Here is a 27881-nt window from a genome sequence, read left to right as displayed (position 1 = left end):
TAATCGTGAAGATGGCACTGGACCGGGTAACATTTCATTCTTTTATGCATAAGGTCACCATGAGTTGGAGCCAACTGGATAACAACTAACAACAGGCGGAGGCCTGCAAGGTACATTCTCATGGCCGCCACGCAAACTATGTGCTATAGTAATATGTGTGCTTTTCATTAGCAATTAAAGAGAATCTAAGAGCAGCTCCCACTTGCCCCCATAACTGGGAGCCCTTCGTGCAGTGGTCAGCCTGTACAGTCATACGCCTGGCAGCTCTGCCTGCCCCTACTTTGTTCAAAAGGCCTCACACTGACCAGCTGGGGTATGCTCGGAGAAGGACAGAGGGAAATTAGAGGTTGCATTTGCTGGGTACATTTATGCTGGAGAAAAGACAACTCAGGGGGACCCCGTCTGCGGCTGCAGATAATTAAAGAGCTGTTCTGGGACCCGGGAATCAGATTGGTTCTAGGAGGCCCTGGAAGGCAGACCTGACAAATATTAACACAGGTTAGGCTGTGAAAGCTTCCTGTGGTCTGGGTAGCTGTTCTAGCATAGTGCCAGCACACAGGAGACACCTAATACAGCATATACCTTTGGATGATTACTTAACAGAGCTATCCTGCAATGAAAAGGGCTGCCTCAGGGAAGGGGATAGTGAGCATCCTGGCACTGTGAGCTTCCAGGCTGGTGACCATTGGGCAGGAGTGTCACGGGGGGCAGCAGTGCTTTTGATGAGGACCACACTGCACGATATTAGAGATTCTCCCAGCTCCAAGATGCTGTGAAGCTATGAATTATCCATGCTGGGGTTCAGTAAAGGCAGACCGATTTCAGTATTACCTGAAGCCAAACCTAATTAGGAAGGCAAATTGATTTCCAAAAAAAGAATCGAATGATATGTTCCAGGACTGTTAGAAATGGTTTTTTAATTGTCTTCTCTTTTGTATTATTCATGCAAATTTGCATATTTCTTTGTGAGGTAAGCAGTCTCTCACTTCCCTCCCTTCTCCCCTCTCTTTCACCCACTAGGATTAGCTCTTCTCTGTTACAGGCCCCCTGCTGGGCACGTGGTGATAACAGGGTCTTGGTCCATATCCCAAAACTTCTCATGGTCTAATGGGAGACTTGCTCATCTGAGTCCAGCCCTACCTCAGCCTTGAACATGGGGCAGTGGGAGCTCAGACGAGGGACCCCTCACTCAACTCTGAGAATGATTCTCAGAGGAGCTGCTCTCACAGAAGGTAGGGTCTTATAGGACGAGGATGAGGTCATCTGGCCAAAGGTGGAGAGAGGATGATCAAGAACTGTTAGCCAAACACTTGCACAAAGATCATGTCAAGGATGTTCACAGCAGCATTGTTTGTGATAGCAAGAGGTTGGAAACAGCCTAAATGCTGTTAATTGGGGGCTGCTTAAATAAATCATGATACAGCCCCACAGTGGAAAACTATACAACTGTGAAAAAGACAAGGCTGTGCTTTATGTACTTACAGGGGGGAACCTCTGGAATATGTTTTTAAGTGAAAAAAGCAAGAGGCAGAACAATGCTATGGAATCTAACCACCTGGTTACCAAAGAGAAAGAAAAGATTTTTGACGTTTGCTTTACACGCATGGATTACCTCCAGCAGGAGCCACAGGAAACCACTACCCTGCTGGCCTCTGGGGAGGGGAACTGGGTGGCTGGGAGCAGGGTGGTGGGAGGCTTTTGCTGTCTCCCCCTTTTGTGTTTTGAGCCATGTGAATGCATCACCTATTTAAAAAAATAAATACAGTGTAAAGAGTTGCCTGTTAGATCCGCAAGGCTAGCTCAAAGGGACAGGTTGGCTATTAATAAGGGAAGATAACAGCAGAGATGATTTGAATTGAAAGGAATTGGGACCAGGAGGCATGGAGTCACCAGCTCTGTCATTCACCAGCTTGTGTGGGCAAGCAAGTGACAACTTCCCAGAACCTCAGTTTCCTCATCTGTGAAACAGGGGTCACAGCCCTTATGTGGGCATTGTTGTGAGCCAACCCGTGCCAAGGTTCTTGGCTTGCAGGAGGCAGCTCTTATGTGATAGCTGCTTTCATTCCTGCGATAGGTCCCTGGGACCTGGGGTCTCCAAGAACATGCTAAGACAGAACCCAGGGCCTGGTGATGATGATGATGAGTGTGTGTGTGTGTGTGTAACCTCAGCAGCAGACAGATAAGTTAATCAGAGTCCTCAGTATATTCTATACCATTGTTATTGGTCTGGCTAAGGCCCCTCCCTTGTTTTATTCTCCTCCCTCCCCCAGTAATCTATCCCCACTTCCATTCTCCTTCCTGCAGAGGCATCTTCTCTGGGGATGGCCCCATGGCCTTGGCCTTGCATGTTTCCTGGTATACCAGATAACCTTTGTGTGTATGTGTTCGTATGGATCTGTATTACTGAGCTGTAATCCAGTTCTATTTCTTTTTTCATCTAACGCCATATTTTCAAGATATATTCCTGCTGCTTCAAGTACCTGCAGGTGCTTCTGACAGCCACATATTTTACTTAGCCACATCTCTGAGGGCAGACCCCCAAGTTGCCCCTGTCACTCACTCTGGATCCAACACTGCAGTAAAAGCCTTGCCATGCCCCTCCTGGCCCTGTGGGAGAGTTCCACTGGGGTACAGACCCAGGAGCAGGATCGCTGGGGCACAGGGTATGGTAACCAGAGCTTCCCCAGATTCTGCCAGCTGCCCCCAGCACGGCTGTGCCAGTCTACACACGACCACGGGGCATAGTTCCTGGCTCCCTTTCTCACCAGCACTTCCTAACTTTTGCCACGCTGGTGGGTGCCAAGGGTCGTCTCCTTGTATCAATTTGCATTTCTTGCACTAGTTGTTAGCCAACATATCCGTTCATCCTCACAGCCTCCCCTGGGTGGAGGCTAGATTACTAGCTCTGTTCTCCAGGCTGAGAAGCTGGGGCAGGAGGAGAGAGGGGGCTGGAACCACACAGAGCTGAGAGCTACCTTGCTGCACCCCTCCTACCCCCCAGGTAGCCCGATCTCAGGGGAAGGGCATCTTCCTCTTCCGGAGGCTGAAGGATATCATGGACTGGAGGAAGGTGAGCTTGCCCTTTCCTTCCACCCCTCCTCTGCCCTCACTGGAAGGAAGGGCCCCTCTTTCCTCCTTCGGAGCTCTGAGGGCTGATGGAGAAGCTCTGGCTAGGGGCCTTGCCCAGGGAAACAGGGTCTCTGGAGCCAGAATGTCTGGGTTCACATCTTGGCTTTGCCACTTAATACCTGTGTGACATTGGGCAAGTTAGTTCACCTCTCTGTGGCCCAGTACATGGGGAGAGTAGCAGTACCTACTGAGGATACAATGAGTTACTACGCGTAAACCCCGAGAACAGTGCCGGGCACTTAGTAAGTGCTTACTGCATGCCCTGTATCCGGGCCTCCTGCCTACATGGCTGGGGAGAGTTTGCTAATGCTTCCCCTAGGTCCTAGACCAAGCCTGGAGGCAACTCTGTCCCTCTGTTCACCCCATCCTTATCCCAGGACTCAGTGCAGTAGAAATCCTAGTTCAAATCCTGCCCCTGCCACTCAGCAGCTGGGTGATTTTGGGAAAATTGCTGAACCTCTCTGAACCTTAGTCCAGGGCAGGCGAGAGGATCAGGATGAATGAACTAGCGCTCCATCAGGCTCACTACAGATGCTCAATAAATGAATCTCCCCCCTCCCCCAATGTGTCTCAATTCTTCCCATAAAACCATCAGGGCACTGCTGGGAAGAAGCTCGCCAGCCTGGAGGCCCAGCCTGCCCGAAGCACTGTCAATCCCTCTGGCAGCCACGTGAGTATAGGTGAGGGTGGTGGGGGGAGGTGGGAGGGAGTCCTAGGAAGGGCAAGCCTGTGACCCTCTGTCTTGAAACAGCTGGGGGTGATGGTGGGTGTAGAAAAGTCTGTCCTTGGAACCAGAAACCCCACGTCCCAGGGCTCACTGCCACTGGGTTGCCGTGTGACCTCCCCAAATGTGTGATGCTTCTCTTTGGGCCTCGGTTTCCTCACAAGATTGCTATGAGGGGGCAATGGGTGGGAAAGAGCTTTGCAGACCATGAGGCGCTGTACGTGCGTGTGAGAGAGCTGGGCTGGTCTGGGAAGAATTAGAAGGGAGAGGAAGAAGAGGTTCTTCCTTGGGGGCGGGTGTGGTGGTCCAGGCAGCGATGCCCAACAGAACTCTCTGCAGTGATGGCAATGGTGCTCTCCAATACGGTAACCACCAGCCACCTGTTGCTATGGAGCAGTTGAAATGGGGCTAGTGTAATGGAGGGACTGGATTTTCAATTTCAATCAATTTAAATGTAAATGTCAATAGCCACATGTGGTTAGTGGCTACCGTATTGGACAGTGCAGGTCTAGGGGTTAAATGTCCAGACTCTGGGCCCAAAACAAGTGGGTTACATCCCAGGTGTACCGCTGACTGGCTGTGTAACCTGGGGCACGTCATCCTCCTTCTCTGTTCTTCAGTTTCTTACCTGTAACATGGGGATAACCTTAGTACTTACCTGATGAAATTAACTTAAGGATCAAATAGGACATTCCAAGTAGAGGGCCTGCCCAATGTCTAGTACACAGGAGATGCTCAGTAAATGTTCATTATTATTATTATTATTACCACTAGGACACAAGGGGCTCTGATGACCAGAAGGATGAGATTCCCGTGGAGAACTATGTAGCTCAGCGTTACATTGAAAATCCCTACCTGATAGGAGGTGAGATGTCTCGCTCTTTGATCTGCCCCCTCCACTGAGCTGTGGGTCAAACAACCCATCACAGCCCAGCCTGACTCCAGGCGTGAAGGGATGCAAAACCAGAGATTCGCCCTGCCCTCTTCCCCTTCAAGCCTTTGCCTGTACGGTTCCCTCCACTGGCATCCCTTACATTCCCTCCTTGGTTCACTAAAATTCTCCTCATTCTGCAAGAACCAACTTACTCATGCATTTATCCAGCAAGTATTTATAAAGAGCCTACTAGGTACCAGGCACTGTGCTGGGGACTGCCCGCTCACCCTGGTCACATGGAGCTTCCATCCTAGATGGACAGACAGCAAGAAACCTGAAAACAAATGAAACAATTCCATGTAGTATGAGTGTTAGGAAGTCAACCAAGCAGGATGATGGACAGAAAGTGACTTGGTGGTCAGGGGGCCTCTTGGAAGAGGTGACATGTGAGCTGCGAGTCCAGTGACAACTAGGATCCACCCGTGGATAGATATGGAGGGAGAATGATCAGGCAGAGGGAACCGTGAGGGCAAAGCTCTGAGGTGGGACCACGCCTCCTCCCTGAAGCTGGGCTATCTCTGCATCCACTCTTGCCACACAGCATCTGTGGGCTAGAAACCTGTCAGGCGGTGTCTTAGGTGTCTACTGCTGCTGTGACAGAAATACCACACGTGGGTGGCTTTAACAAACAGAAATTTATTCTCTCAGGGTTTAGGAGGCTAGATGTCCGTATTCAGGGTGATGGCTCTAGGGGAAGGCTTTCTCTCACTGTCAGCTCTGGAGGAAGGTCCTCGTCTCTTCTGAGCTTCTGCTCCTGGGCGATCTTCATGTGCCTTGGCATCTCTCTTCCCCCATCTCTACTCCTTGGCTTGCTTGTTTACTCTTTTATATCTCAGAGGAGGTGGACTCAAAATACACCCTAACTTACCTCATTAACATAACAAACATAACCTAACCCTCATTAACATAACCTAATCCTGCCTCATTAATATAACAAACATAACCCATTCACAAATGGGACCATAACCACAGGCAGAGGTTAGAATTTACAACACATCACAAAATGGAGGGCAACCACACAATGCTGGAAGTCACGGCCTAGCCAAGCTGACACATATTTTTAGGGGACACAATTCAATCCATAACAGGCAGTGTGTATGAAGGGGTGCGATTCCAGGTCTTGCCTGGAAGAGACGAAGTGCTGGGAAGGAGCATGACTGTGGTTGTGTCAATACCACTGGCCTCATTCTCCTCCAGCAATGGCCTTTCCCAGGGTGTAGTCCTGGGACCTCTTCTCCTCTCCCACCTCTTCCCGTCCCTGCCCCGACTCCATTCTGCTTTGTGGCTTTAACCACCACCCAAATGCCAGTGACTCCCAGCTTTCTGTCTCCAGCCAAGATGTTAACCCTGAACCGCAGGCCCTGATGTCCCACAGCCTGTGACATCTCCTCTGGGGCATCTCCCAGCAACTTTAGCCCCACAGGCCCCAAATTCAACCCATGTTCCCCTCACTGGGCCCCCCATCTGGGACACGGCCCCTCTACCACTGGGCTGCTAAGCCAGGTGCAGGTACCTTTCTGGGTGCATCCCTCTCTCCTCCCATGCCTGCTTCTTTTTCAAGCTTCCGCTGGCTCTTGCATCTGTCTGGCCACCTCTCTCTACCTCCACCCCTATCCCAGCCACTGTCCTCTCTGTCCTGGACACTTCATCACCCCCTCACAGGTCCCCTCCTGCTGCCCTGGTCTCCCAACTCCACTCCCAACACAGCAGCTGGAGGGACTGTGCACCCTCAGGGGCTTCCCTCCATTTGTAGAACAAAATTCAAAGATTGTACGTGATCTGGCCCTGCTGGCCTCTCTCACCGCGTCTCCTTTCAGTCCGCCCTTGCCAGGCTCTGCCCACCTCTGGCCTCTGCTGTGCACACTACCTGCCCCCAAGGCCCTGCCCCACTCTCGGTGAAGCGACCCACTCCTTGTCCTTGATGTCTCAGGCCAGACGGCGCTTCTCTGAGAGGCCTTCCCTGACCTCTCTGTCTTCATGACTTTCCGCAACACTGACCTTCCCCCGTCCCATCCTTACCCATCACCCCCCATCGTTGTCTCTCTTACCTGTGGGTTCTAACAGTGAGCCCACGAAGGCCAGGGGTCGGGTCTGTTTTGTCCACTGCTGCAACCCGAAACCTAGCACGTGCCAGGCTCGCAGGAGGCGTTCAGTACGTATTGGTTACACGGATGCATTCTCTCCTTGCCTGGCAGGCCGCAAGTTTGACCTGCGCGTCTATGTGCTGGTGATTTCCGTGAGTTACTCAGCAGGGCTCTCCCACAGCAGGGCGGGTGGGCAAGGGGAAGCTGGGCTGGGGGCACGGAGCAGAGCCCGTCTGGGGCACCTTGGCATTGAGAATGTGTGAGTTTGTCTGACTTCGTGCCTACCTGGGAGAGCCCTGGGGACAGTGGGGACAGAGTGGGGATGGGCAGAGATATGCAAGTTTTGTCATCTAGGTGCCCCAGCATCTAGATTTGCCCTCCACCTGCCGTCTTTATCCATTTAGGCATCCTGGTAACCACATTCTAGCGTTCATTGAGCACCTACTATGTACCAGGAGGCCCTGGTGCTTAGTGGTTTTTATCAAATGCAATCCTCCTAATACCCTAGGGGAGTAGGTTCTATTATTATCCTCGTTTCACAGGTGAGGAAACAGGTACAGAGGAGCTGAGTGGCCTGCCCAAAGGTCACACAGCTGGTGAGTGGCAGAGCTGCAATTCCAACTCAGGCAGCCTGGCCTCAGAGCCTCCTCTCTTAACTATACTGCTTCCATATCGGGCATTCATCCAACACACATTTAAACCTTCCCTCGGTGCTGGGCACAAAGATGCAAGGGTGACCTGTCCTCCTGGAGCTTGTCGTCGGGGGGCGGGGGGATTTTGGACACACACCCTGAGCTGTGGGCTGTCACTCATGGGGGTGGAACACAGCAGAAGCTTATTAATGTCATTCCCTTCTGTGCCCCCATCCCCCACCAGGGAGGAAGGGTTGGGATCAAAGGAGGCTGTTGGTGGAGCAGATCCCTGAAGGCTGGTGTGGGGAAGAAGGAAGGGCATTGCAGGGGGAAATGGTGCAGAAAGCTGGGAATGACATGCGTACACACTCTCTCCTCTTCTTTCTCTGCCCCACCTCTGCGCAGTACATCCCACTGCGGGCCTGGCTCTACCGGGATGGCTTTGCTCGATTCTCCAACACCCGCTTCACGCTGAGCAGCATTGACGACCAGTGTATCCTGGACCCCCAGCTCCTCCACCCACCCTGGCCAGCCCCGAGTGGATGCGTTCCTTCCACCGATGTTTGCTGAGTGCCTGCCGTGTGCCAAGCTCCAGTCTGGGCACTGGGGATACAGCATGACCAAGACAGGCCTGGTCCCTTCCCGGGGGTAGGGGATCCTCCAGGGAGCCATGGGGAGCAGCCCAGCTCTGCTCAGAGGAACTCACCCCAAACTGCTTACTCGATGATTGCTTTGGTGTTGTTGTGCCTAAGATTCACAGTTATTCCCACAGGACTGGACAGTTTTAGCCTCTTTGGGAGATGTTTGATCCTTTATGTGCATTTTTCTTGACTTTTCTTAGATTTACTCATTCATTCACTCACTGATGTGTTCATGCATTCCACTCTTGCAGCCAAATGGGCTCAGCACCAGTAGGTCTGCCCAGGCGCCTGCTCTGTGGACACAGAGGTGGATCAGACACAAGCTGGTGTCTTACAGCCTCCTTTGCTGATCTGGGCACAGACATCTCTGAAAAGACGCAAAAGAAAGGAAAAAGAGGTGGACCTTGGGAGGAGAACTCAGTGGCTGGAGAAGGGCGGGAGGGAGCTATGTGAATGTACTGTCTGGTCAAAATAGAAATGTAAAAAAAAAAAAAATTTTTTTTTTTTTTAAAGATTTTGAGGCTGAGCATCAGAAGAAAAGGAGGAGAGAATCCAGAAATGTTTAGGAGATGTCGCCAAGCTTCTGGCTTGAGCAGCCCAGCTAATATCGTCAGCCAGTTCACATGGCTTGACCGTAATTTCATCGTTTGGTTTAGTATCTGCTGAAGGCAATGCATTTGCATCATCCGCCTGCTGGATGAGGGTCGTCGTTGTCGTTAGCTGCCACGGAGTCAGCCCTCGGCTCCGTGCGCCCTCTGGATTAGGCTGCTGTGATCCACGGGGTTTTCACTGGCTTTATTTTTGGAAGTAGCTCACCAGGCCTTTCTTCCTAGTCCTTCTTAGTCTGGAAGTTCTGCTGGAACCTGTTCAGCATCATAGCAACACGTGAGCCCCCACTGACAGACAAGTGGTAGCTGCGCTTGAGGTGCGTTGGTCAGGAATCGAACTCCCGCTTTCTGGAGAACTCTACCGCTGAACCACCGCTAGCCTCTAGGATGGGATTAGGCTCTTCTAAGTTTTGTTTTTTTTTTTTATAATAACTTTTATTAAGCTTCAAGTGAACGTTTACAAATCCAATCAGTCTGTCACATATAAGTTTACATACATCTCACTCCATACTCCCACTTACTCTCCCCGTCTTGAGTCAGCCCTTTCAGTCTCTCCTTTCTTGACAATTTTGCCGGCTTCCCTCTCTCTCTATCCTCCCATCCCCCCTCCAGACAAGAGTTGCCAACACAATCTCAAGTGTACACCTGATATAATTAGCTCACTCTTCATCAGCGTCTCTCTCCCACCCGCTGACCTGTCCCTTTCATGTCTGATGAGTTGTCTTCAGGGATGGTTCCTGTCCTGTGTCAACAGAAGGTCTGGAGAGCATGGCCGCCGGGATTCCTCCAGTCTCAGTCAGACCATTAAGTTTGGTCTTCTTATGAGAATTTGGGGTCTGCATCCCACTGCTCTCCTGCTCCCTCAGGGGTCCTCTGCTGAGCTCCCTGTCAGGGCAGTCATCGATTGTGGCCGGGCACCAACTAGTTCTTCTGGTCTCAGGATGATGTAGGTCTCTTGTTCATGTGGCCCTTTCTGTCTCTTGGGCTCTTAGTTGTCATGTGGGCTTGGTGTTCTTCATTTTCCTTTGCTCCAGGTGGGTTGAGACCAATTGCTGCATCTTAGATGGCTGCTTGTTAGCATTTAAGACCCCAGACGCCACATTTCAAAGTGGGATGCAGAATGATTTCATAATAGAATTATCTTGCCAATTGACTTAGAAGTCCCCGCAAACCATGTTCCCCAGACCCCCGCGCTTGCTCCGCTGAGCTTTGAAGCATTCATTTTATCCCGGAAACTTCTTTGCTTTTGGTCCAGTCCAATTGAGCTGACCTTCCATGTATTGAGTGTTGTCTTTCCCTTCACCTAAAGCAGTTCTTATCTACTGATTAATCAATAGAAAAACCCTCTCCCACCCTCCCTCCCTCCCCCCCTCGTAACCACAAAAGTATGTGTTCTTCTCAGGTTTACTATTTCTCAAGATCTTATAATAGTGGTCTTATACAGTATTTGTCCTTTTGCCTCTGACTCATTTCGCTCAGCATAATGCCTTCCAGGTTCCTCCATGTTATGAAATGTTTCAGAGATTCGTCACTGTTCTTTATCGATGCGTAGTATTCCATTGTGTGAATATACCACAATTTATTTACCCATTCATCCGTTGATGGACACCTTGGTTGCTTCCAACTTTTTGCTATTGTAAACAGAGCTGCAATAAACATGGGTGTGCATATATCTGTTTGTATGAAGGCTCTTGTATCTCTAGGGTATATTCCGAGGAGTGGGATTTCTGGGTTGTATGGTAGTTCTATTTCTAACTGTTTAAGATAACGCCAGATAGATTTCCAAAGTGGTTGTACCATTTTACATTCCCACCAGCAGTGTATGAGAGTTCCAATCTCTCCGCAGCCTCTCCAACATTTATTATTTTGTGTTTTTTGGATTAATGCCAGCCTTGCTGGTGTGAGATGGAATCTCATCGTAGTTTTAATTTGCATTTCTCTAATGGCTAATGATCGAGAGCATTTTCTCATGTATCTGTTGGCTGCCTGAATATCTTCTTTAGAGAAATGTGTGTTCATATCCTTTGCCCACTTCTTGATTGGGTTGTTTGTCTTTTTGTGGTTGAGTTTTGACAGAATCATGTAGATTTTAGAGATCAGGCGCTGGTCGGAGATGTCATAGCTGAAAATTCTTTCCCAATCTGTAGGTGGTCTTTTTACTCTTTTGGTGAAGTCTTTAGATGAGCATAGGTGTTTGATTTTTAGGAGCTCCCAGTTATCGGGTTTCTCTTCATCATTTTTGGTAATGTTTTGTATTCTGTTTATACCTTGTATTAGGGCTCCTAGGGTTGTCCCAATTTTTTCTTCCATGATCTTTATCGTTTTAGTCTTTATGTTTAGGTCTTTGATCCACTTGGAGTTAGTTTTTGTGCATGGTGTGAGGTATGGGTCCTGTTTCATTTTTTTGCAAATGGATATCCAGTTATGCCAGCACCATTTGTTAAAAAGGCTGTCTTTTCCCCAGTTAATTGACACTGGTCCTTTGTCAAATATCAGCTGCTCATACGTGGATGGATCTATGTCTGGGTTCTCAATTCTGTTCCATTGGTCTATGTGTCTGTTGTTGTACCAATACCAGGCTGTTTTGACTACTGTGGCTGTATAATAGGTTCTGAAGTCAGGTAAGGTGAGGCCTCCCACTTTCTTCTTCTTTTTCAGTAGTGCTTTGCTTATCCGGGGCTTCTTTCCCTTCCATATGAAATTGGTGATTTGTTTCTCTATCCCCTTAAAATATGACATTGGAATTTGGATCGGAAGTGCGTTAAATGTATAGATGGCTTTTGGTAGAATAGACATTTTTACTATGTTAAGTCTTCCTATCCATGAGCAAGGTATGTTTTTCCACTTAAGTATGTCCTTTTGAATTTCTTGTAGTAGAGCTTTGTAGTTTTCTTTGTATAGGTCTTTTACATCCTTGGTAAGATTTATTCCTAAGTATCTTATCTTCTTGGGGGCTACCGTGAATGGTATTGATTTGGTTATTTCCTCTTCGGTGTTCTTTTTGTTGATGTAGAGGAATCCAAGTGATTTTTGTATGTTTATTTTATAACCTGAGACTCTGCCAAACTCTTCTATTAGTTTCAGTAGTTTTCTGGAGGATTCCTTAGGGTTTTCTGTGTATATAATCATGTCATCTGCAAATAGTGATAACTTTACTTCTTCCTTGCCAATCCGGATACCTTTTATTTCTTTGTCTAGCCTGATTGCCCTGGCTAAGACTTCCAACACGATGTTGAATAAGAGCGGTGATAAAGGGCATCCTTGTCTGGTTCCCGTTCTCAAGGGAAATGCTTTCAGGTTCTCTCCATTTAGAGTGATATTGGCTGTTGGCTTTGCATAGATGCCCTTTATTATGTTGAGGAATTTTCCTTCAATTCCTATTTTGGTAAGAGTTTTTATCATAAATGGGTGTTGGACTTTGTCAAATGCCTTTTCTGCATCAATTGATAAGATCATGTGGTTTTTGTCTTTTGTTTTATTTATGTGATGGATTACATTAATGGTTTTTCTGATATTAAACCAGCCTTGCATACCTGGTATAAATCCCACTTGATCAGGGTGAATTATTTTTTTGATGTGTTGTTGGATTCTATTGGCTAGAATTTTGTTGAGGATTTTTGCATCAATGTTCATGAGGGATATAGGTCTATAATTTTCTTTTTTTGTAATGTCTTTACCTGGTTTTGGTATCAGGGAGATGGTGGCTTCATAGAATGAGTTGGGTAGTATTCCGTCATTTTCTATGCTTTGGAATACCTTTAGTAGTAGTGGTGTTAACTCTTCTCTGAAAATTTGGTAGAACTCTGCAGTGAAGCCGTCCGGGCCAGGACTTTTTTTTGTTGGGAGTTTTTTGATTACCGTTTCAATCTCTTTTTTTGTTATGGGTCTATTTAGTTGTTCTGCTTCTGAATGTGTTAGTTTAGGTAGGTAGTGTTTTTCAAGGAATTCATCCATTTCTTCTAGGTTTTCAAATTTGTTAGAGTACAATTTTTCATAATAATCTGAAATGATTCTTTTAATTTCATTTGGTTCTGTTGTGATGTGGTCCTTCTCATTTCTTATTCGGGTTATTTGTTTCCTTTCCTGTATTTCTTTAGTCAGTCTAGCCAATGGTTTATCAATTTTGTTAATTTTTTCAAAGAACCAGCTTTTGGCTTTGTTAATTCTTTCAATTGTTTTTCTGTTCTCTAATTCATTTAGTTCAGCTCTAATTTTTATTATTTGTTTTCTTCTGGTGCCTGATGGATTCTTTTGTTGCTCACTTTCTATTTGTTCAAGTTGTAGGGACAGTTCTCTGATTTTGGCTCTTTCTTCTTTTTGTATGTGTGCATTTATTGATATAAATTGACCTCTGAGCACTGCTTTTGCTGTGTCCCAGAGGTTTTGATAGGAAGTATTTTCATTCTCGTTGCTTTCTATGAATTTCCTTATTCCCTCCTTGATGTCTTCTATAACCCAGTCTTTTTTCAGGAGGGTATTGTTCATTTTCCAAGTATTTGATTTCTTTTCCCTCGTTCTTCTGTTATTGATCTCTAGTTTTATTGCCTTGTGGTCTGAGAAGATGCTTTGTAATATTTCGATGTTTTGGACTCTGCAAAGGTTTGTTTTATGACCTAATATGTGGTCTATTCTAGAGAATGTTCCATGTGCGCTAGAAAAAAAAGTATATTTTGCAGCAGTTGGGTGGAGAGTTCTGTATAAGTCAATGAGGTCAAGTTGGTTGATTGTTGTAATTAGATCTTCCGTGTCTCTGTTGAGCTTCTTACTGGATGTCCTGTCCTTCTCCGAAAGGGGTGTGTTGAAGTCTCCTACTATAATTGTGGAGGTATCTATCTCGCTTTTCAGTTCTGTTAAAATTTGATTTATATATCTTGCAGCCCTGTCATTGGGTGCGTAAATATTTAATATGGTTATGTCTTCCTGATCAATTGTCCCTTTTATCATTATATAGTGTCCTTCTTTATCCTTTGTGGTGGATTTAAGTCTAAAGTCTATTTTGTCAGAAATTAATATTGCTACTCCTCTTCTTTTTTGCTTATTGTTTGCTTGATATACTTTTTTCCATCCTTTGAGTTTTAGTTTGTTTGTGTCTCTAAGTCTAAGGTGTGTCTCTTGTAGGCAGCATATAGATGGATCGTGTTTCTTTATCCAGTCTGTGACTCTCTGTCTCTTTATTGGTGCATTTAGTCCATTTACATTCAGGGTAATTATAGATAAATAAGTTTTTAGTGCTGTCATTTTGATGCCTTTTTATGTGTGTTGTTGACAATTTCATTTTTCCACATACTTTTTTGTGCTGAGGCGTTTTTCTTAGTAAATTGTGAGATCCTCACTTTCATAGTGTTTGACTTTATGTTAGTTGAGTCGTTACGTTTTTCTTGGTTTTTGTCTTGAGTTATAGAGTTGTTATACCTTTTTGTGGTTACCTCATTATATACCCCTATTTTTCTAAGTAAAAACCTAACTTGTATTGTTCTATATCGCCTTGTATCACTCTCCATATGGCAGTTCAATGCCTCCTGTATTTAGTCCCTCTTTTTGATTATTGTGATCTTTTACCTATTGACTTCCATGATTCCCTGTTATGTGTATTTTTTTTTTAATTAATCTTAATTTGTTTGTTTTTGTGATTTCCCTATTTGAGTTGATATCAGGACGTTCTGTTTTGTGACCTTGTGTTGTGCTGTTATCTGATATTATTGGTTCTCTGACCAAACAATATCCTTTAGTATTTCTTGTAGCTTTGGTTTGGTTTTTGCAAATTCTCTAAACTTGTGTTTGTCTGTAAATATCTTAATTTCGCCTTCATATTTCAGAGAGAGTTTTGCTGGATATATGATCCTTGGTTGGCAGTTCTTCTCCTTCAGTGTTCTGTATATGTCGTCCCATTCCCTTCTTGCCTGCATGGTTTCTGCTGAGTAGTCAGAACATATTCTTATTGATTCTCCCTTGAAGGAAACCTTTCTTTTCTCCCTGGCTGCTTTTAAAATTTTCTGTTTATCTTTGGTTTTGTTGAGTTTGATGATAATATGTCTTGGTGTTTTTCTTTTTGGATCAATCTTAAATGGGGTTCGATGAGCATCTTGGATAGATATCCTTTCGTCTTTCATGATGTCAGGGAAGTTTTCTGTCAGAAGTTCTTCAACTATTTTCTCTGTGTTTTCTGTCCCCCCTCCCTGTTCTGGGACTCCAATCACCCGCAGGTTATCCTTCTTGATAGAGTCCCACATAATTCTTAGGGTTTCTTCATTTTTTTTAATTCTTTTATCTGATTTTTTTTTCAGCTATGTTGGTGTTGATTCCCTGGTCCTCCAGATGTCCCAGTCTGCATTCTAATTGCTCGAGTCTGCTCCTCTGACTTCCTAGTGTGTTGTCTAATTCTGTTATTTTATTGTTAATCTTTTGGATTTCTACATGTTGTCTCTCTATGGATTCTTGCAACTTATTAATTTTTCCAGTATGTTCTTGAATAATCTTTTTGAGTTCTTCAACAGTTTTATCAGTGTGTTCCTTGGCTTTTTCTGCAGATATCCTAATTTCATTTGTGATATCATTAAGCATTCTGTAAATTAGTTTTTTATATTCTGTATCTGATAATTCCAAAATTGTATCTTCATTTGGGAAAGATTTTGATTCTTTTGTTTGGGGAGTTGGAGAAGCTGTCACGGTCTGCTTCTTTAAGTGGTTTGATATGGATTGTTGTCTCCGAGCCATCACTGGGAAACTAGTTTTTCCAGAAAATCCGCTGCGTGCAGTCCAAATCCCTGTGGGACGGTTCCCCGGCTCGGATGCTACTCTTTCTGCTCCAAGATCAGTCACTGCCTCCCGGGGACTTCTCCTAACGGCTGCGTCCCACGCCGCCCGTGGAACCGGCTAGTCCCCCTCCCGGGGTTAGTTCAGGGGGGTGGAGCAGGTCTCTGTGCTTGTGCCGTACCTGACTGGTATGCTGGCTCCAGGCTCTGGAAACAATCGCTGCTTCCCCGTATTAGTTCGTTCTCCGTCTCTAAATCTGTGTTTGTTGTTCAGGGTTCGTAGATTGTTATGTATGTGATCGATTCACTTGTTTTTCCGTGTCTTTGTTGTAAGAGGGATCCGAGGTAGCGTCTGCCTAGTCCGCCATCTTGGCTCCGCCAGTTTTGTTTTTTATATATACTTTATTTTACTTTTTGTTTTTGCTGTTGAGAATATACACAGTAGAACACACACCAATTTAATAGTTTCTACATGTACTTCAAGTTGTGCACCCATTCTCACCCTCCTTTCCTGAGTTGTTCCTCCCCCTTTGACGTAAACTCACTGCCCCCTAAGTTTCTTGTCTAGTCCTTTCAGTTGCTATTGTCAATTTGATCCTGTATAGATAGATCTTAGAAGAACACACTGTTCAAAGAAGACATTCTTTACTACTTAAGCTAAACTAATGTTTGGGTTTAAGAAGACTTCAGGGAGTATCTTTGGTTTAAGGTTTAAACATTATGTCAAGGCAGCAGTTTCAGGGGTTTAGCCAGCCTCCATGGCTCCAGAAAGTCTGAAGTGCATGAGAAGTTGACATTCTGTTCTGCATTTTCCCCCTTTTGATCAGGTTTCATGTATAGTATCTTTGATCAAAATGTTCAGTAATGGTAACTGGGCACCATCCAGTTCTTCTGGTCTCATGACACAGGAGGCAGTTGTTCATGGAGGCAGTTAGCCACACATTGCACGTCCTCCTCCTATTCCTGACTCTTCTTCTTCCTCTGTTGCTCCTGGCTAACAGAGTCCAATTGTGCCTTGGATGGCCACTTGCAAGCCTTTAAGACCCCAGGCATTACACGATGAACTAGGAGGTAGAGCAGAAGAACTAAACGCAGTATTAGGCCAGTTAACTGGAACGTCCCATGAAACCATGACCCTAAACCTCCAAACCAAGGAACCAAATCCCATGAGGTGTTTGGTTGTACATAAGCAGCCTCAGAAGCTACTCTCTCTCTCTTTTTTTTTTGTCATTGTTGTAAATACAACTATCACATAACTTTTACTTTCAACTTTTTATGGGTATACAACTTTTTGACAGCAATTACAATAATCAGCTGTGCAACCCAACCCTTAATCTGTGTCATTTTGTCATCACTGCAAACCAAACTTCAGTATTTCGTCCATAAGCAATACACCTTATCCCCCTCCCCTTTGCCCTTGGTAACCACTAAGAAACATTGATCTCTGTACATTTACCTGCTCTTGGCTTTTTATAAGTGAGGTCATACAATATTTGTCCTTTTGCGATTGACTTATTTCACTTAGCAGAATGTCTTCAAGCTCCATCCATATTGTAGCATGTATCACGACTTCATTTCTCCTACGGGCTGAGCAGTATTCCATTGTATGTATATACCACATTTTGTTGATTCATTCATCTGTCGATGGCCCTTTGGGTTGTTTCCACCTTTTGGCTATTTTGAATAGTGCTGCAATGAACAATGGTGTACAAGTATCTGTTTGAGTCTCTGCTTTCAAGTCTTTTGAGTATATACCTAGGAGTGGAATTGCTGGGTGATATCTTCCAAGTACTTTTACAATTTTTTTTTTCCAACTGTAGCATTTCCAGTGTGTTTATTTTGTAATTTTAGTGAGTATTTATCGTACCAAGTCATCAAATTTATTTATTTATTTTAGTTTTCTTACCACCTTATTTTTCACTAAAATTAGGTAATACATGTAAAGCAGTTAGAACAGTGGCAGGCCCACAGTGGCCACTCGGTAAATGTTAGTGCTCCCCCTCGCCCCAATTAAAAATGTTTGCAAACCTCTGGGTGTCATAGGGTCTGTGTAAAGTTGAAAACAAACATACGGGACTTGCTTCTCACCGTTGGCAGCTTCCAGAGTTAGTAGTTTAGTGAACATCCTTTCATACAGTTTTCTAAATGGAAAATACTTTCTTAAAAGCAAAGATGGGATCATAAAGAAATCTTTCTGCACCTTGTTTTTTGTTTTTCACTTAATAGTCTATCTTAGATACCTTTTCATGTCATGGCATTGAGTCTGTCTACCTTATTGTCATTAACAGCTGCAAAGTCTCATATAGATGCTTTATAATTTCATCGTCCTTCAGGGATGGTTAAGTTGTTTTTACTTGTTCACTTTTGTAGTGTTGCAGTGAATATTCTTGTATTGTGTGTGTATTTGAATAATTGTGTATAAACTAGAGAGAGAGAGAGAGCCCTGGTGGCACAGTGGTTAAGTGCTACAGCAAGCTACGGCTGCTAACCAAAAGGCCGGCAGTTAGAACCCACCACCTGCTACTTGGAAACCCTATGGGGCAGTTCTACGCTGTCCTGTAGGGTTGCTATGAGTCGGAATCAACAACAATGTTTTTTTTTTGTTTTTCTTAACACAGACACATAAATATATATATATATATATATATATAAAGTAAGGTTAAAAAATATGTCTTATTATTTTGTGATTCAAACTTGCTTTATTATTTAAAAGCTTGGTGTGTAGTATCTGAAGCAAATATGGCTAAATATACCTATTAAATCAGGATAGTAGGTACATGGATTTCCACTATGTTCTTTTCTATATATTGTGAATATTTCAAGATTAAAAATTTTAAAACAATTCAAGAGATTTAAAAATTTTAATTAAAAATTTTAAAAGAAGGGGTGGAAAGTAATATATACTCACTCATTGTGAAAAAGAACAAAAGCTCATTAAACAGTAACTAACCCCAGGGGAGGCCATTCGTTATACTATTCTTGCAACTTCTGTGGGTTTCAAGTTTTTCAAAATAATACAGTAAAAAATAAAAAGTGTAACTGACTTGAATAGAGTTTTGCCTTAGAACTTGAGTCTCTTTCAATTTGCATTTTTCCATTTAGACTTCTTGTAAATTGTGAATCTTCTATTACTAGAAACATTGGGCATTTTCCATGATAATCTTTTACCAGTTTTAGTTTCTCCTTTAGGTTTTCATATCCTTTCTCTATCTGTTAGGGTCATAAAGTCCTTGTTAATAATTTATGTGGGCTTTTCATGTGATAAATACATTAGCCTGTCATGTTTGCTACAAATCTTTTCTCTAGTGATATTGGCCACTAATTTTTGTCATGTTGCCTTGTTATTTTCCATAGTTGACTCTGCCCGTTGATTTTCCCTGTGATTTTTACTGTCTTTTTCTAAGCTAACACACTCTTTCCCCCAAAAGATTTCACAACTCATCAGCTCTGTTTTCCTACACATTAATTTTGAGCATTTATTTACTCTGTTAATTGGCTGTATGGTCCGTGAAGACCTGGCTTCAGGTTCATCTGTGAGGAGAGGAGGTACTGAGGTCTTCTAACTTGTCACCCCGCCTCTGCCTCCTCCTTTTAGCCCCAGCTTCTCCGGGCTCCCACACAAGGCCTCTCTCTCCTCCTGGGCAGACAGCAGCCGTGTGTAAAGCAGGGTGAAATGCTGGGAGCCATGCTGCCTTCACCGTGCAAGAGTCATTTCCCTTTTTAAGACAATAACTCACTTTGCTGGATCATCTTCTTGTCCTGTTTTTTATATAACAATTTTATTGGAATATAATTCATATACCTACAGTTCACCCAGTTAGAGTGTATAATTCAATGGTTTTTAGTCAATGCACAGAATTGTGCGAACTGCCATCACTATCAATTTTAGGATTTTTCCATCACCCCAAAAAGAAACCCTGACCCACTGGCAGTCACTCCCATTTTCCCTATATTTACCCCTAAACCATATGCGGTCTTTCGTATCTGGCTTCCCTCACTTAGCATCATGTTTTTGTTTTTTTTAATAATTTTTATTGTGCTTTAAGTGAAAGTTTACAAATCAAGTCAGTCTCTCAAACAAAAACCCATATACACCTTGCTAATACACCTTGCTACACACTCCCAATTATTCTCCCCCTAATGAGACAGCCTGCTCTCTCCCTCCACTCTCTCTTTTTGTGTCCTTTTCGCCAGCTTCTAACCCCCTCCACCCTCTCATCTCCCCTCCAGGCAGGAGATGCCAACATAGTCTCAAGTGTCCACCTGATCCAAGAAGCTCACTCCTCGCCAGCATCCCTCTCCAACCCATTGTCCAGTCCAATCCATGTCTGAACAGTTGGCTTTGGGAATGGTTCTTGTCCTGGGCCAACAGAAGGTCTGGGGGCCATGACCACTGGGGTCCTTCCAGTCTCAGTCAGACCATTAAGTCTGGGCTTATGAGAATTTGGGGTCTGCATCCCACTGCTCTCCTGCTCCCTCAGGGGTTCTCTGTTGTGTTCTCTGACAGGGCAGTCATCGCTTGTAGCCGGGCACCATCTAGTTCTTCTGGTGTCAGGATGATGTTGTCGCTGGTTCATGTGGCCCTTTCTGTCTCTTGGGCTCGTAATCACCTTGTGTCCTTGGTGTTCTTCATTCTCCTTTGATCCAGGTGGGTTGAGACCAATTGACGCATCTTAGGTGGCTGCTTGCTAGCGTTTAAGACCCCAGACGCCACTCTTCAAAGTGGGATGCAGAATGTTTTGTTAATAGATTTCATTATGCCAATTGACTTAGATGTCCCCTGAAATCATGGTCCCCAGACCCCTGCCCCTGCTACACTGGCCTTCGAAGCATTCAGTTTATTCAGGAAACTTCTTCGCTTTTGGTTTAGTCCAATTGTGCTGCCCTCCCCTGTATTGTGTGCTGTCTTTCCTTTCACCTAAAGTAGTTCTTATCTAATTAGTGAATAACCCTCTCCCGCCCTCCCTCCCTACCCCCTCTCGTAACCACAAAAAAATGTTTTCTTCTCAGTTTAAACTGCTTCTCAAGTTCTTATAATAGTGGTCTTATACAATATTTGTCCTTTTGCAACTGACTAATTTCACTCAGCGTAATGCCTTCCAGATTCCTCCATGTTATGAAATGTTTCACAGATTCCTCACTGTTCTTTATCGATGTGTAGTATTCCATTGTGTGAATATACCATAATTTATTTATCCATTCATCCGTTGATGGGCACCTTGGTTGCTTCCATCTTTTTGCTAATGTAAACAGTGCTGCAATAAACATGGGTGTGCATGTATCTGTTCATGTAAAGGCTCTTACTTCTCTAGGATATATTCCAAGGAGTGGGATTGCTGGATCGTATGGTAGTTCTATTTCTAACTTTTAAGGAAGCGCCAAATCAATTTCCAAAGTGGTTGTACCATTTGACATTGCCACCAGCAGTGTAGAAGTGTTCCAATCTCTCCACAGCCTCTCCAACATTTATTATTTTGTGTGTTTTGGATTAATGCCAGCCTTGTTGGAGTGAGATGAAATCTCACTGTAGTTTTGATCTGCATTTCTGTAATGGCTAATGATCGTGAACATTTCCTCATATATTTGTTAGCTACCTGAATGTCTTCTTTAGTGAAGTGTCTATTCGTATCTTTTGCCCATTTCTTAATTGGGTTATTTGTCTTTTTGCAGTTGAGTGTTTGCAGTATCATGCAGATTTTAGAGATCAGGCGCTGATCAGAAATGTCATAGCTAAAAACTTTTTCCCAGTCTGTAGGTAGTCTTTTTACTCTTTTGGTGAAGCCTTTGGATGAGCATAGGTGTTTGATTTTTAGGAGCTCCCAGTTATCTAGTTTTTCTTCTATATTCTTTACAATGTTTTCTTTACTGTTTATGCCATGTTTTAGGGCTCCTAACGTTGTCCCTATTTTTTCTTCCATGATCTTTATCGTTTTAGATTTTATATTTAGGTCTTTGATCCATTTTGAGCTAGTTTTTGTGCATGGAGTGAGGTATGGGTCTTGTTTCATTTTTTTGCAGATGGATGGATATACCACGTTTTATCTACACATTCGTCAATTGATGGACTTTGAGTTGCTTTCACTTTTGGGTGGTTATGACTAAGGCCTTGTGAACATTCGGGCACCAGCCTTCTCCAGAGAGGCTGACGCCACTCTGCCCTGTCCCATGTGCCACAGACACAGAGAAACATACGTTTTAGGGGAATTAGACTGGGGTCAGTAACCTAGCACCTCTATCGCCCCTTCTGTGAAATGTTCCGAAGAAGTCCTGGAGAAGGTCAGGCCTTACTGTCATTTCATGAGGTTTGGGGATCCACCCTGTTTAGCTATGAGGGGGAGGAATTTTTTTTTTAATTGAGCATTAGATTTCCTGGTTAGTTTCCCATTTGATAGTTTGTAACAAAGTGTTTCATGACCTTGGTTTCATTCCCCCCTGCAGTGTGTCAGCACTATCCCCATTTCTGCCCTGGGTTCCCCATTTTTTTAGTCCTGATTTTCTACCCCTTCTTGCCTTCTCATCTTTGCTGTGGGGTGGATATTGCCCTTTTAATATCTCCTATATTTAATTGTTCTAGGGAGTACATTCCTCTCCGGTGTTACTGTTTATTTTATGAGCTTGTCTATTGTTTGGCTGGGAGGTGGTCTCTGGGAATGACTTCAGTTCCAGGTCCGAAGGGTGTTTTAGGGCCATAATCTCAGGGGTTCCTTAGTCTCTGTCAGACCAGTAAGCCTGGTCTTTTTTGTGGATTTCATTTTTTGTTTTGCAATTTTTCTCCCACTCTGCCTGGGACCCTCTGTTGTGATCCCAGTCAGAGCGGTCGTATGAGGGGAGGGCTTTGAACAAGGAATACTCTAACTGACTGCCACTTAACCTCTCTGAGTCTCAAAGGTGTCAGCTGTGAGATGGGGTAATTTGAGGAACAAATGAGAGAAGTCAGTGAACATGCTCTGTGAGCTGTAAAGTGTCATTGATGTTATTGGTGGTGATGAGGGCGGTGATACCGAAAGGCAGACTCTCGGGGCGGGGACCTCAAAGGCCATCTTGACACTTCTCACCCCCCAATGCTGGAATCCCTTCTCCCATTCCTACAGAGTGGCCACCCAGCCTGAGCCCTCTGATGACAGGAAGCTCAGTATATCCTGTGATGGCTGTTCTCTGCTTTTTAGAAAGTTTTCTCTCTCCTGAGTTGAAAAATTAATAAAACATCAGCTGTACCAGGCGCCGAGGGGCTCTTTCTGCACAGTACCTTATCTGATCTTTCAAACAACCCTGTGAGGTAAATATACTACTATGTACCTCATTCAATAGGTGAGGAAAGGGAACAGGCTCAGAGAGTTAAGTGACTTGCTCAGGGTCCCACAGCTAGTAAAGGTGGAGGCAGGATTTGAACCCAGGCCCAGCTGATTCCAAAGCCCATGCACCTGACCTTCGCCATCAGTTCCCAGGCCAGGGTCTTAGTTCAGCCCCTGGATGCTACATGGAGCAGGGCTCGCCCTTCTTGTCCACACTAGCCCTTGACCACCAACCTTTGCCAGATGTTCACCTCACCAATGTTGCTGTGCAAAAGACTTCTCCTGACTACCACCCAGAGAAGGTGAGGAAGCTGGCCTCTGCTCTCCGGGGCCAGCCTTCTGGGACTGGAGCGGGGTGGGGGGGTAGGGTGGCAAGGAGCCCAGGACAGGCCTCTCTTGGGCTCATCATTCCCTAGTGAGGCCAGGCCCCCCCTCACATTTGCGGAGCCCAGGACAAGTGTACAAATGGAGCCCACATACCGTATGTCTAAATATTTAAAAAAGTTATGAGTCAAACTATCCTCCTACCTTGACAAATACATAATAACCTGCAAGGCCAGGTTCAAGTTTAGAACTCTCAGACTTCTTGGAGTTAAGGGCCAGAACAGGGGGCACGGGGAGAGCCAGCCCCCAGCTCACGCGCACCACCTTCTCTTCCCAGCCCCAGCTCCATCCCACACGGTAAGGGACCTTGTGCAGCCACACCCCTGTGTTGGTTACTTCTTGGGCCTGGAGTGCACACAAGGGCAGTCAGTCTATCCTCAGGAAGGCAGGCCCAGGGAGGAGGCCTGTGCAGGCCGTTTGGGCAGGGACTTCCTGGAGGCCTAGGTCCTGGTCTGGAAGCAGAGGCACAGGCTATGGGTAGGCACATTCCCTGGGATCTGCAGATCTGCCATACAAGGAAGGTGTACCCAGAGTCCTCCAACTCACAGGACTCCAGCTGGGCCCTTCTGCCCAGGCTCAAGGGCTGTGCTGACCACAGTTATTTGAGGGTCCCGACAGGCAGGGTCCCGACAGGCTGGGTCCTGGTTAATCAAGGCCTCCCTTCTCTCTACCCGGCTGCTTGGCCCCAGGGCTGCAAGTGGATGCTCCAGCGCTTCCGGCAGTACCTGGCATCCAAGCATGGGCCAGAGGCGGTGGAGACGCTCTTCAGAGACATGGACAACATCTTTGTCAAGAGCCTGCAAAGCGTGCAGAAGGTGATCATCAGCGACAAGCACTGCTTCGAGCTCTACGGCTATGACATCCTCATCGACCAGGACCTCAAGCCGTAAGCCTGCCACTGCCCACTTGTGTCACCTTGGGCGCATGTTCTTTCTCCGTGCCTCAGTTTGCTCATCTGTAGAATGGCAATAGTCACTGTACCTATACTTTATAGAGGAAAGGGATATTTTTCTTGTGCTCACATCGTGGCAGAGAAGGTGTGTTGGCTGGGGCCCACACCAGGTCCCTGGTCCCTCCCCCATCCTAATTGTGCCCACCTTGTCCAAATCCCTTTTGTTCATTCATTCACTGCCATTTCCTTGGTGATGCATAGTTTCTGTGTCAATGTAGGAGTCCCCGGGTGGTGCAAATGGGTAACGTGCATGGCTGCTAACTGAAAGATTGGGACCCTGAAGGTGGCATGACCCAACCTCACACCCCACCCACTTCCCTCATTGTTACCTGCCTGGCCCCCAGGGGGATTTTAAGTTTATGACACTGTTTTCCCAAAGTTTTAGCCACTGCAACCTTTCTTCAAAGTGGAAAAGTAGAGGGAGCAGCTCTGGCTGAATCGAGGCTGAGCCCAGGTGCCCACGGTGAAATCCCAGGGGCTTGGGGACTAGGTAGCCCTCAGGCTCTCTTCTCTTCCTCCCCAGGTGGCTCCTGGAGGTCAATGCCTCTCCGTCACTGACAGCCAGCAGCCAGGAGGACTATGAGCTCAAGACCTGCCTTCTGGAAGACACCCTGCATGTTGTGGACATGGAGGCCAGGTGAGGGAGGACAGCCTTGCTCCCACACACCAAGAAGGAGAGAGAACTCAGAACCCTGGGACTTGAGTAGGCCTCAGAGATGGTTCTGGCCTGACCCACCATTTTACAGATGGAGAAACTGAAATGTCCACACAGAATCAGGTCTTGGCCCAAGGGCTCAACCTGTTCAGAGCAGAGCTGGGGTGATTGCAGCTTTCTGAGACTCAAATCAGCAAGATTTCCTTGAAAATTCCTGACTTTGCAACCCTGGGCCCATCACTTCACCTCTCTGAGCCTCAGTTTCCTCATCTGTAAAATGGAAAGCGTGTCTACCTCTCAGGTTGTTAGGTTAACTTAGCAAGATAACGTATTGTAAAGCACTTAGCTCACAGTAAGTGTTCAATAAGCAGTTATTTATTGTGGTAATGATATGTATACATCTTGTCTTTGAGAAGCAGCATCTATGTCTGATTCACATCCACTGTGTTAGATACGTGTTAGTCAGGGCTGTTTAGGTGGCAAATTACAGAAACTCATCTCAAACTGGCTTAAGCAAAAGGGAGGGGGGAGGAATGCATTGACTCAAAGTGGAAAAATTCAGGGTCTAGCTTTAGGCATGGCTGAATCCGGGTGCTAAATTTATGTTGGTTGGTTTATCTGCCCTGTCTCTCTCTGCCTCTGTGTGTCTCTCTCTTTCTCTCACTGTCTGTCTCCATTTCTTTCCTCTGTATTAACTTTGCCCTAAGTATTCCAGCAGAAGTACCAGGGCTGACTCTCACTGGTGGAGACTGGGTCACATGCCCGTCCCTGAATCAATCACTGTGACTCTGACTGCCCAGACCTAGGTCTAGTGCCCACTCCCCAGAGCCCCACCTGAGTTCTGTGGACTGAGGGTGAGGGAAGGAGGGCGTTCTCCAAGGACAAACTGAGGGTGCAGAGGCTGAAGGGAGGTGACGCGGATGCTGAGCAGGCAGAAACCTCAGGTGTCTGCTATACTGACTCATTCATCAAACATTTGAGCGCTTCCTGGGTGCCAGGCCCTATGCCGGGCACTGGGGACACCGTAAAGAACATGAAAGACCCAGTCTCTGCCTTCACAGAGCTTTTATGGTCTGGGGAGGAAAGCAGACTTGAAACCAGAAACCACAAGTAGGTACGTGTTACCAAGAGCGAGTGTGGAAGCCCTGGGGACAAAACAGAGAACACCTCTGAGGCCCCATGTGCGCACCGGGGAAATGTCCAGTGAATGAGTCAACAAAAGGAATTTGGGCAGGGTGGCCACAATTAGGGTGGGGGGAGGACCAGAGGCTTGGCCTGGGCCTTAGGGCCCAACCTGAGGCACCTTCAGTAACTCTTTGTGTTCTCTGCCTGTCCAGGCTCACAGGAAGGGAGAAGCGAGTTGGGGGCTTTGACCTCATGTGGAATGATGGCCCTGTCAGCAGAGAGGAGGGGACTCCTGACCTGTCCGGGATGGGGACCTTTGTGACCAACACACACCTTGGTATGTGGAGCCAGATGGGGAGTGGGCACCGGGGATATGGCAGAGGAGGTGCCATATCTAGGAAGCAGTCTGGCATACTGGTTAGGCTGTTTGAATTCAGCCTGCTACTTACCAGCTGTGTGACCTTGGGCAAGGTACTTAACCTCTCTGTGCTTCAGTTTCCTCATCTGTAATACAGAGATTAGATTCTGTCTCAATATAGGTGTTAAAAAAAAAAGCAGCACAGGGGTGGAGTCTAACCTCCTCTAACTTCACAGGGGAAAGGAGAATCAAGATCAACAGCCTGAGGCTGATTCCTAGGAGGCAGAGGTCAGATATGCCTCTTCTCCCTGCCATCTTTACCAATTCTGACACCAACCATCCCTCCCATGGCATCCCTCCCTCTCAGCTGGGTTCCGTAATTCATTGCAATGGCTGAAGAGAACTCACAGACCATAGTTAGGATTATGGGGTTTATTAGGTAAGTAACAGTCAAAATTCAGGCTCAGGAACACTCAGGGTGCAGTTCTTCCAGCAAGACAGCCTCTTCCCAGCTGTGCTCGCAGGCACACCTCTCCCTGGCCCTCGGCGTCTGCCCAAAGGCACTCAGCTTTCTCTATGGGCTGGGAAGCCCACCATGCCACCTCCTGCTGCTAGGTCTCTGCTGCTGCTTTTTGCTGCCTTCAGTGTTAAGGCTCTCTCTCCCTCTGTCTCCTGGTTCTAGGAGCTTCCCAGTGCAGGGATCCCAGGTCCAAAGGATGTGCTGGCCCCTTGCTGTTCTTTCTTGGTGGTGGTGGGATCTTTTCTTTCCTGCCTCTGCGATGGTTCATTTCAAGCCCAGGAGGATGGCAAAACTGATCAATCCCCTTGGTAGGCCACAATTCTCTTATTTGCATAGTCCCATCCAATCACTTGGGTGGGAGTCACAAGACCATGGCTAGAAAGGTCACCCAAAAGTAATCAGTGGTGCAAATGGTTAACATGCTCACCTGCTAACTGAAAGGTTGGAGATTCAAGTCCACCCAGAGGTGCCTCAGAAGAAAGGCCTGGCAATCTCCTTCCAAAAAATCAGCCATTGAAAACCCTATGGAGCACAGTTCTACTCTGACACACATGGGGTCACCATGAGTTGGAGTTCACTCGACAGCAACTGATTTTACTGTTTTATCTCAATATATGCCTAGAACAGAGCCTGGAACTCACTGAGAGATATTATTATCAATCTGTCAGCTGTGAGGGATGGAGGATTTCAAGAGGCTTAAGTGGAAAACAAACCAACAAAAACACTCATAATATGTTAAGAAAAACTTAAGGCCTTGACTTGAAACTTAATTTTTGAAAAGTGAAATTTCCCCCTGATTATAAAAAGGATTCACACTCATTGTAGAATATTTGAAAACTAAAGAAGGAAATAGAAAACCATCCAGACATAACCATCCTTAACAATCTGGTGTATTTCTTCTCAGTTTTTAAGAAATGCATATATATTTATACTTTTTCTTTTACAAAACTGGCATCGGCTGGAGTTTTGAGTCCACTTTTCCACGTAACGTTTTCCCACGTCATTCAACGATGTTAATAACGGCCTCCATTCTGGAAGCACCTTTTGGCCAGGCTGGACTAAATCGTTTGTATACGTTATCTCATTTCATC

The 27881-nt window shown here is 45.7% G+C and overlaps 1 protein-coding gene across 4 annotated transcripts in view; it reads left to right on the top strand.

Annotated features, from left to right (window-relative positions):
* TTLL9 (tubulin tyrosine ligase like 9) overlaps positions 1–27881 on the top strand; it is a 54491-nt gene that overhangs the window by 23862 nt on the left and 2748 nt on the right. For all 4 annotated transcript variants that reach the window (XM_049869779.1, XM_049869782.1, XM_049869780.1 and 1 more), the window contains 9 exons: positions 3002–3070; positions 3725–3799; positions 4628–4718; positions 6983–7023; positions 7909–7996; positions 23040–23098; positions 23870–24066; positions 24656–24769; positions 26125–26249. In XM_049869779.1, coding sequence (XP_049725736.1) covers positions 3002–3070; positions 3725–3799; positions 4628–4718; positions 6983–7023; positions 7909–7996; positions 23040–23098; positions 23870–24066; positions 24656–24769; positions 26125–26249 — 859 coding nt within the window. The remainder of the gene's footprint in view (positions 1–3001; positions 3071–3724; positions 3800–4627; positions 4719–6982; positions 7024–7908; positions 7997–23039; positions 23099–23869; positions 24067–24655; positions 24770–26124; positions 26250–27881) is intronic.

Source organism: Elephas maximus, chromosome 25 (genome assembly GCF_024166365.1).
Source record: "Elephas maximus indicus isolate mEleMax1 chromosome 25, mEleMax1 primary haplotype, whole genome shotgun sequence".
NCBI classification, from domain to species: domain Eukaryota; kingdom Metazoa; phylum Chordata; class Mammalia; order Proboscidea; family Elephantidae; genus Elephas; species Elephas maximus.
The sequence above is the reverse complement of the archived record's forward strand: the minus strand, read 5'-3'. Positions and strand labels throughout refer to the sequence as shown.